The following is an 11,047-nucleotide window of genomic DNA, read 5'->3' on the forward strand; positions in this document are numbered from 1 at the left end:
TATTTATTAAATATATTAAAATTATAGTATTTAGTATTTATGAGTACTTTATGATTAAAATCATTCAAATATTCAGTGTCTGAGTTGGCTTATTTGAAGGGCCCCTTTTTCTCAGGAAGCTTTTTAAATGTCTATCACCATGATACAGAAGAAATAAGGGTTAATAAAACTTTAGAAGTGTTTCAGTTCTAATTATGTTAAACAGAATTAAATAATATTTACATAATGAACAATTGATTCGTCTAAAATAGCTTTAAGTTACAAATGAATTACATTTAAAGCTTAATCGACGTGTTCCTTTAATTAGTGTACGTCACGTGCACTGGTAAATGACCAAAGGGTTACATTATTATCGCCCAAACATGAAACATCACGAGTGCACATTAAAACACCTCCCAAATAATGAATATTAAACAAGGTCTTCAGAGATTAGCAAATCAACTTCCACCTTTTTAGTGTCATAACAAAAGGGGCGGGGGCAGTTAAAAAACGGATCAGTAACGCGGGACTGGTTTTCATAACAGCTTGTTTTCAAAGGAAGTGAGTTGAATAAACTCACCTGCATAGACATGGATGAAAATAAAATTGATTTAAGTTTAAAGACGATACAACTTTTACAGGTGAGCTCGAGGTTCTCACTTCTCACGTTTCTCACTTCCACACTTAATAAAAATACAACACGTGTTCATAACTAGTTAAGTACCTCGACATGATCCGCACAAACATGTTTGTGAACATATATTTTATGACAGTTTATCGCCCTGTATAGTATAGTGCATGCATTTGAAGTGATTCACGCATATGGATTTAACACTTTACGCTTGTTTAACTTGTTTAGGTTCACTATGAAACAGACATAATTACTACTAACGTTAAGTATCTCCAGCTTAAACTGAATGTTGTCTCTCCTGACGAAGAGATGATAATATTAAAACTGCTTTATACCTGCTCTTTGGATTCAATATTGGGGCACAGAACAACATCGAAAAACTTTATTTTTGAAAGAAAATAAAATCAATCACTGTAACGTTAACCGTCGAAGGAAACCGATTCGGTCAGTAATGTAGTGTTTGTATGTTTTATCGTTAAAGTATGAAGTATTCTATAATAGTAAATCACTCTTGCAATTAAAGCAGTGATTAGAGACCCTCTCGGACACAGCGCTCAGAAACACTGCGGGTCGTTCAACTGTAAAATTATTATTATTTTTTTTAATCTAAAACTTGTCATTTTTAGGAGAGGACACCGCTTCATGATCCAGGAATGGACGGGCCCGTGCGTCGGACATCCCGGAGAATCCGAGAAAAACAAAACCAAGAAAAGAACCAAATTTTATCCCCAAAATGTCTGACATTTAACTCTGAGGTGAAAGACGTCTCTTATGGAACATTTGAGCTATAACTATATTTATACGCCTGTATATTAACTATTACATGTCACCTTTAGACAAATGACAATGAGGAAGAAGATATTGAAGAGGCAGAAGTAAATAATAAGGAATCTCTTCCAGTAAGTATAAACACTGCATCATCACCTCAAAATGTTCCCTAAAAAACGTTCCACCTGAAAGGCAGAATCCAGCTCTTTTTTTTTTTAAACAGGGTTACCGTGAGGGTTTGTCTAAATATGAGCTGGAGCGACTGGAGAATATCAGACAGAACCAGGCCTTCCTCAATTCCCTGAATTTACCTGAGGTAAAACTTTGTAGCGAGGCAGTGGAGTCATTTTTTAGATTATGTTTGTTTTGGACCTTCAGCTGTTTTTCCAAATTAAACTTGCTTGACCTTATGATCATAATTTGTACTTATTCGCAGATTTCTGAAGCTCTGAGACCCAAGTCGAAACCTACTCAGAAAGGCCTGAAAAGGTATCTTTAAATAGGAACTATTCAAAATGGCACAAGTGAAAATGTCTGCAATAAATAAATAAGGAATATATATTTAAATATTATAGCGTAAATACAGTAGCAGATATATTGCTGATATTTTAAGGTCAAAGGTCAAACACCCCACCATCTCACTAACTAAAGAAAGTAAATTATTGTAGGGAAAAGACAGAAACAGAGATGCTCCCTGTTCGCAAGTCACTACGGTTACAGAATAAGGGTCCTCGGACCACCCTTACTCTAGACACAACCTCTTATGCAGCCAGAGAGCCTGTAAGTCACTGACTGCAATGCATCTATAGTGTTTAATGTTAAACTTAAACACAATTTTGATGAAACACTATGAAATGGTTTAATCTGAAATTAAACAAATGTGTCTTTCTTTAGGAAGAAAACCCCCAAAAAAACCCAGGACCCATACCACTCGATCCAATCAACATGGATCAGCATGTCAGGTTGCCAGAAGATTTGGTAAAACTCTGGAATGAGGTCAATATTTACATGCACAAAAACATGTAGCATCCTGTATTTTTTTTTTTTTTAAGAAGTTTGTTATATTCCAAAAAACTTGAATCTGTATGATGTCTTCTATAGGTCCCATTAAAAAAAGTAACGGGAACATCAGATTTGATATCGTGAGTAACGTGTCATAAAGAGAGTGTTTACCTATACATCATTTTGGTGTCTCTTGTATCAGTTTCAGATAAGGTTTCATTTTGTACTAATTAGTAGCCATTTTCCTCACTTGCATAATGAGAACGTCATATATTGCATGTAATGTGTCAACAAATTTGTTGTCAGGTACCAACAAATGCTGCAGAAATTATCTATCAATGACAGCTGGGTGGTGAAAGTTGTGAAAGATCGGATCTGTTCAGCGGCTTTTCATCCCACCTCTTCCAACTTGCTTATGGCAGCAGGAGACAAGTCGGGCCACCTGGGGCTCTGGAAGCCGGTGAGATAACTGTTGTGATAAAAAAAGAGAGATGTTTGTGAAAGTTGAAAGTGGCAATGTGATAAAGTGACTAGTGGCTATTCCAGATTTTCTCAGATTTGCTTGCAATATTGTACAATGTTAAAGAGTTAGTTCATTTAAAAATTAAAATTGGCTTGTGTTTTACTCACCCTTGAAGCATCCTAAGTGTATATGACTTTCTTCTTTCAGGTGAATCCAGTCGGAGTTATATAAACAATTATCCTGGCTATTCCAAGCTCTATCATTGCAGTCAGCGGGTGTTGTAATTGAACAATCCAGAAGTCGTCAAATAAAAGCACGCACATCCATAATAAAACGTGCTTCACATGGATCCAGGGAGTAAATAAATGCCTCCTGTATCAAATCCATGTGTTTTTGTAAGAAAAAGATCTATATTTCAAACGTAATAAACACTTTTCTCTCACTTCAGTTATCTGTCATGCGCGATGACGCTGCATGTACTGTATGTGCATCGCGTGCCTCTGAGATATGCTAGTCTCGCGAGTTTGTTTATAGGAGCAAAGGAAGCAAAGTTTCCTTACATTAGCAAAGGAAAACCAGTCTCCTCTTGATTTATATCAAAATCCTCCGACATTTTTCTTAGCAAATCCTCAGTTTGTGCTTCTAATTCATGACCGGCATTTTGTTTTGTTCTCTATTCGCGTTTGTCACTAATCACGCAACACCGACGTACTACGACATTGCTGCAGGAGGCCTTTATTCACCCCCAAGAGCCCTGTGAGGTACATATTTATTGTGAATGCACATGTTTTATTTGATGACTTGTGGACTGTTCAACTGCAACACCGGCTGACTGCAATGATAGAGCTTGGAATAGCCAGGACAATTTTTAATATAACTCTGACTGGATTCATCTGAAAGAAGATGATAGGGTGAGTAAAACACAAGCCAATTTTCATTTTTGAGTGAACTAACCCTTTGACTGTGTTTCCCCCAGGATGCTAGTTGGGGCAATGATGGTGTAATCTACTTTGAACCTCATTCTCGTGCAATTACCAGCATGGCCTTCTCATCTCACCCTTGCAACCTCATCACAGTGAGCTATGATGGCTCTGCACGCAGCATGGATCTGGAGAAAGCAGTGTTTGATGAGGTGAAACATTGGCCATACATGTTTATTGTGTGATAAGACTTATGTACTCATTTCCTAATGTCATAATTTAAATTGAGCAGCTTTTTACATGGTGAAGCTAGTCTTCCTATCCACATATACAGTCGTGGCCAAAAGTTTTGAGAATTACATAAATATTAGTTTTCAAAAGGTTTGCTGCTAAACTGCTTTTAGATCTTTGTTTCAGTTGTTTCTGTGATGTACTGAAAAATAATTACAAGCACTTTATACGTTTCAAAGGCTTTTATCGACAATTACATGACATTTATGCAGAGTCAGTATTTGCAGTGTTGGCCCTTCTTTTTCAGGACCTCTGCAATTCGACTGGGCATGCTCTCAATCAACTTCTGGGCCAAATCCTGACTGATAGCAACCCATTCTTTCATAATCACTTCTTGGAGTTTGTCAGAATTAGTGGGTTTTTGTTTGTCAACCCGCCTCTTGAGGATTGACCACAAGTTCTCAATGGGATTAAGATCTGGGGAGTTTCCAGGCAATGGACCCAAAATTTCAACATTCTGGTCCCCGAGCCACTTAGTTATCACTTTTGCCTTATGGCACGGTGCTGGAAAATGCATTGGTCTTCACCAAACTGTTGTTGGATTGTTGGAAGAAGTTGCTGTTGGAGGGTGTTTTGGTACCATTCTTTATTCATGCCTGTGTTTTTGGGCAGAATTGTGAGTGAGCCCACTCCCTTGGATGAGAAGCAACCCCACACATGAATGGTGTCAGGATGCTTTACTGTTGGCATGACACAGGACTGATGGTAGCGCTCCCCTTTTCTTCTCCGGACAAGCCTTTTTCCAGATGCCCCAAACAATCGGAAAGGGGCTTCATCTGAGAATATGACTTTACCCCAGTCCTCAGCAGTCCATTCACTATACTTTCTGCAGAAGATCAATCTGTCCCTGATGTTTTTGTGGAGAGAAGTGGCTTCTTTGCTGCCCTTCTTGACACCAGGCCATCTTCCAAAAGTTTTCACCTCACTGTGCGTGCAGATGCGCTCACACCTGCCTGATGCCATTCCTAAGCCAGCTCTGCACTGGTGGCACTCCGATCCCGCAGCTGAATCCTCTTTAGGAGACGATCCTGGCGCTTGCTGGACTTTCTTGGACGCCCTGAAGCCTTCTTTACAAGAATTGAACCTCTTTCCTTGAAGTTCTTGATGATCTATAAATTGTTGATTTAGGTGCAATCTTAGTAGCCACAATATCCTTGCCTGTGAAGCCATTTTTATGCAACGCAATCATTGATGGCTGCACGCGTTTCTTTGCAGGTCACCATGGTTAACAATGGAAGAACAATGATTTCAAGCATCACCCTCCTTTTAACATGTCAAGTCTGCCATTCTAACCCAATCAGCCTGACATAATGATCTCCAGCCTTGTGCTTGTCAACATTCTCACCTGAGTTAACAAGACGATTACTGAAATGATCTCAGCAGGTCCTTTAATGACCGCAATGAAATGCAGTGGAAAGGTTTTTTTGGGATTAAGTTAATTTTTTATGGCAAAGAAGGACTATGCAATTCATCTGATCACTCTTCATAACATTCTGGAGTATATGCAAATTGCTATTATAAAAACTTAAGCAGCAACTTTTCCAATTTCCAATATTTATGTAATTCTCAAAACTTTTGGCCACGACTGTACATGAAAAAGTGTGACTGAGGTTTTGAAGGATTAAATACATGTTGCACGTCTGATTAATGTCAGTTCAATTTGAACAAGGACATTTAAAGATCAGTTGGTTTTATCTAACTGAAACTTTTAAATTGCCTTTGAATATACACAACAGTTCAATAGTTTGGGTTTAGTATTTTTTATTGTACTTGTACCTTTTTTTTTATTGTTAATTTTTTTACTGATAATTTAATTTAGCAAGAATGCTTTACAATGTCAAATCAAAAAATTGCAGTAAATGCATTTTACAAAAGATTTATATTACAAATAAATGCAGGTTTTTTTGTTAATTTTCTTTTCATCATAGAATCCTGAAAAACGTATTGCTGTTTCCACAAAAATTTTAAACAGCAACATTTATATTTTATAATAAGAAATGTTTCCTGAGCACTTGGTGAGCGAGAGATTTTTTTCAAAAACATAAAAAAATTATAAAAAATACATATTGGTAATAAGAATGAAAAATAGAGAAGTGACAAAATATCTCAATTTTTGGAAATATCTGTAGTAGAATTAGTATTTTTGGAAATATTGGAATCCTTGTAAAAACGAAGTTGTTGCATTACTAGTAAATCCCAGTTCCATTTCTTGGTGCCAACTTTCGGATGTACAACCTTCAACTCATTTTACAAATAACACCTCTGTTTTTTACTCAGGTGTATCGCTCATCCTCTGGCCTGAAAAGTTTTGACTTTTTGTCAACTGACTGCTCCACTTTATTACTTTGTGAATGGAATGGGGATGTTGCCGTCGTTGACCGTAGAACTGAGTAAGACCAAAATATCTATATATTTAAATATATATATATTGCAAAAACAGATTTTCTAAAATTATGTAAGTTAGCTGTTTTTGTTAGTTATTTTTTACCTAATCAAAATAACCCAACTGCAGTTTGATTGAGATTAAATGGAATGCACAATGAAAAAACATGTTTTTGAAAACTGTTAAAAGCTAACAGTTATCTGTTTTTGCAAATCAACACTTCATATATATTTACATCATAAATAATAAAGAAGCCATGTGATTGCAGGAAAATAAATGAATCTCTGTATACTATGGCTGCAAATCCTCTGCGCTGTGTTCATGTCCATCCTGTGCAACAGCACTACTTTGTAGTGGCAGAGAGCAGGTAACACTTCTTTACTAGAATAATGCTGGTTGAAAAGGTTCATTTTCACCAAATAATTATCAATATTGAAGTTGCTGAGTAAATAGCTCTGTTTCCATCTAAAGATGCTCAAGGAGGAATTATTTGGTAAATGTGTTTCCATCATAGTTTATGCAAATTTTTTTCTTATCGTATAAAAATGTTATCTTACTCAAATGTTTGTTATACACATTTTTAGAATTTATCCATATCTTCGAATTTCATTCCAGTGTTTTTTATGCGATATTCCTAAATGCACATAAAAATAGGTGGATGGAAACACAGCTAATGATTACATACCCTGCAGACTGAAGCATATTGTTTATTTTCTTTCTTTTTCTAGATTTGTAAACACATATGACTTGCGCCATCTGAAAAGAACAAACAATCTAGCAGTTGGTGAACTCAACGGTCACAGCCGCAGTGTCTCCAGTGCCTTTTTCTCCCCACTCACAGGGAACAGAGTTCTGACCACTTGTATGGACAACACGATCAGGTGCTCAGAGGTCACAAGTGCTAGAAGTGCTTATGCTGAATCTACAGTCGTGGCCAAAAGTTTTGAGAATTACATAAATATTAGTTTTCAAAAAGTTTGCTGCTAAACTGCTTTTAGATCTTTGTTTTTTAAGTTGTTTCTGTGATGTACTGAAATATAATTACAAGCACTTCATACGTTTCAAAGGTTTTATCGACAATTACATGACATTTATGCAAAGAGTCAGTATTTGCAATGTTGGCCCTTCTTTTTCAGGACCTCTGCAATTCGACTGGGCATGCTCTCAATCAACTTCTGGGCCAAATCCTGACTGATAGCAACCCATTCTTTCATAATCACTTCTTGGAGTTTGTCAGAATTAGTGGGTTTTTGTTTGTCCACCCGCCTCTTGAGGATTGACCACAAGTTCTCAATGGGATTAAGATCTGGGGAGTTTCCAGGCCATGGACCCAAAATTAAAAAACATTCTGGTCCCCGAGCCACTTAGTTATCACTTTTGCCTGGTGGCACGGTGCTCCATCGTGCTGGAAAATGCTTTGTTCTTCACCAAACTGTTGTTGGATTGTTGGAAGAAGTTGCTGTTGGAGGGTGTTTTAGTACCATTCTTTATTCATGGCTGTGTTTTTGGGCAGAATTGTGAGTGAGCCCACTCCCTTGGATGAGAAGCAACCCCACACATGAATGGTGTCAGGATGCTTTACTGTTGGCATGACACAGGACTGATGGTAGCGCTCACCTTTTCTTCTTCGGACAAGCCTTTTTCCAGATGCCCCAAACAATCGGAAAGGGGCTTCATCGGAGAATATGACTTTGCCCCAGTCCTCAGTCCTCTACTTTCTGCAGAAGATCAATCTGTCTCTGATGTTTTTTTTGGAGAGAAGTGGCTTCTTTGCTGCCCTTCTTGACACCAGGCCATCTTCCAAAAGTGTTCGCCTCACTGTGCGTGCAGATGCGCTCACACCTGCCTGCTGCCATTCCTAAGCAAGCTCTGCACTGGTGGCACTCCGCTCCCGCAGCTGAATCCTCTTTAGGAGACGATCCTGGCGCTTGCTGGACTTTCTTGGACGCCCTGAAGCCTTCTTTACAAGAATTGAACCTCTTTCCTTGTGCCATTTTTATGCAACGCAATGATGGCTGCACGCAATGATGGCTGCACGTGTTTCTTTGCAGGTCACCATGGTTAACAATGGAAGAACAATGATTTCAAGCATCACCCTCCTTTTGACATGTCAAGTCTGCCATTCTAACCCAATCAGCCTGACATAATGATCTCCAGCCTTGTGCTTGTCAACATTCTCACCTGAGTTAACAAGACGATTACTGAAATGATCTCAGCAGGTCCTTTAATGACAGCAATGAAATGCAGTGGAAAGGTTTTGTTTGGGATTAAGTTAATTTTCATGGCAAAGAAGGACTATGCAATTCATCTGATCACTCTTCATAACATTCTGGAGTATATGCAAATTGCTATTATAAAAACTTAAGCAGCAACTTTTCCAATTTCCAATATTTATGTAATTCTCAAAACATTTGGCCACTCCATTCTCTTGCAAATGTACCAGTAGAGGGTGCCAGAGCATCATGGAAATGGCCATATTTTTCTTTTTGTTGTTTTTAGCTACTAAAAAGTTATAAAGTTTTCTTCCATTGTCTTACAAGAATTGGAAATGCAATCCATTTTCCAAACCGCTTATTCTCTGTAGGGTTGCAGAGATTCTAGAGCCTAAAGAATTGAAAATGCATTATAATTTGTATTACAAATGTTTTATTAGCCTCTTTGTGGTTCTGTTTTTAGGGTGTTTGACACTTCCCTAATTAATGGTAGATCTCCTGTCCTAAAATCAATTACGTAAGTATGGGTGTTATCATATGTGTACAAATTCTCTATCATGACAATCATCAGTTCTTTTGAAGTTTTCATTGATCAAATAATCTTGAAAAAAAGTACCCGTCCACAAAAATATGCAGCAACTGTTTTCAGCATAATAAGAAATGTATCTTGAGTAAATCAAGATCATTGGTTGCTGAAGACTAATTTAATGGCTGCTGAAATTTCAGCTCTGCCCCCGCAAGAATAACATCAGTTTTAAAATATATATAAAAAATAAAAAAAAGTTATACTGCTATTTCACAATATTACTGTTTTAATAGAATTTTTGACTTGGTGAACATAAGAGCAGAAATCTTGCCTACTCCAAACTTTTGAACAGTGATGTATATTTACAAACATTATGATACAGACCTGTTTATAAATCAAAAGAATAATTTGATGCGAAAATAGCTGCAAAATGGTCAAACAAAAGTAAAACGATGCCCCACAAGGCAGTTGAAAACGGATGCCATGATGTTGAATTTATGCAAACACACATCTGGCCTTTTCCAAAAGTTTTTAAGCCATTTTTGTCCAATTACTTTTATTTGAGGTGCCCATTGTGACAGCATGCTAAATATGTTCTATGTAGGCACAACATGCAGACGGGTCGGTGGTTGTCCAAGCTAAGTGCAGTATGGGACCCCAAGCAGCAGGACTGTTTTGTGATTGGCAGCGTGGACAGGCCTCGCCGAATTCAGGTATATCACGAGAGCGGTCGCTGCCTTCACACTTTTCGAAACATGGACCACCTGACCACAGTGTGCTCCATCACGGCATTCCACCCAAGCAGGAACACTCTGCTTGGAGGCAATTCAAGTGGGAGGCTGCACATATTTACTGACCATTTCTAGAAACTAGAAAATATAAAATTCTTTATCTGTTTGTTGATTTGATTTGTGTTTGTTTCCTGCTTCCTTTTTTGTACACACATCAGCGTTTGCTTGAATGATTTTTATAAAATATGCTGTTTTTTTCTGTTTTGTTCCTGTAACATTAAATATGTAATATTAAAGAAAATATAAACTCTTGAATAATCTTATCTTAGTCATATGTTTTCTTTCAAATAATTCCACTTGACGATACAGTAACTGGACCTAGATCTTTGATTTGTATCTGTTTTTATAACATGCTCATGCTAAATTCACTTATCAAACCAAGTTTATAGTCTAATCTAAGTCAGTTGAGTACATTGTCCATTCAATTATTCATTTCAGTTCAAATACTTACAAAAAATAACTTCCAAAAACAAGTTTATTCAACTTAATATCTATTTTAATTATACCAGAACTCAAACAGTCAGTGATGAAGTGGGCTCATCAAAAGTAATTAATTGGCTTTTTCAAAGTGCAAAATAGACAGCAAATCAATAGAACGGAACAGTAATTCTCCACTCAGAGGTTGTTAATCCAAACTTTAGATGAAGTTTAGTTCTGGCAACAGTAGTGGTGCTCAGGAATGAGCAGCATATGGGCCTGTACCAGACAAAGAGCAATAGCTTACACCGGGCCCAGGCACAAACAAGCCTATCTCAAGCAGATATCCAACCATTTACATGGGCCTTACATGTTTGTTTTTTTACCTAAGAGATACAGTAAGTGAAGGCTGTGTGAATTAAAATAAGTTGCTTTGAGGTACCAAACCAATGAAGGCCACAAGGCTGCATGCACCTGCTATTCCCATATTCCCAACCAAAATTATACAGTATATTGGTGATGGCGTGTGATGTGATTCACAAACATACTAACAAAACCTTATCAATGTTTGTTTGAACTGGAAGGAGTCAAAGGACTCTGCAAAACTATCGGTCCGTTTCAATAGAGACAGATCTGGAGTGCCCTACCCCATGAGATCAACCC

At 37.4% G+C, this 11,047-nt stretch overlaps 1 protein-coding gene across 1 annotated transcript; it reads left to right on the forward strand.

Moving 5' to 3' along the window:
• The first annotated feature begins 464 nt into the window (after nucleotides 1-464).
• Nucleotides 465-10,225, forward strand: wdr76 (WD repeat domain 76). Its single transcript, XM_059522491.1, has 15 exons — nucleotides 465-620; nucleotides 1,237-1,365; nucleotides 1,447-1,509; nucleotides 1,602-1,694; nucleotides 1,815-1,867; nucleotides 2,047-2,158; nucleotides 2,273-2,374; nucleotides 2,480-2,520; nucleotides 2,687-2,840; nucleotides 3,820-3,975; nucleotides 6,332-6,444; nucleotides 6,706-6,804; nucleotides 7,166-7,318; nucleotides 9,114-9,167; nucleotides 9,781-10,225. The coding sequence occupies exons 1-15, from the start codon at nucleotides 570-572 to the stop codon at nucleotides 10,040-10,042; spliced, it is 1,635 nt and encodes a 544-aa protein (XP_059378474.1). The 5' UTR covers nucleotides 465-569; the 3' UTR covers nucleotides 10,043-10,225.
• The last annotated feature ends 822 nt before the right edge of the window (nucleotides 10,226-11,047 follow it).

The sequence above is a fragment of the Carassius carassius genome, chromosome 3, assembly GCF_963082965.1.
Source record: "Carassius carassius chromosome 3, fCarCar2.1, whole genome shotgun sequence".
NCBI lineage: Eukaryota > Metazoa > Chordata > Actinopteri > Cypriniformes > Cyprinidae > Carassius > Carassius carassius.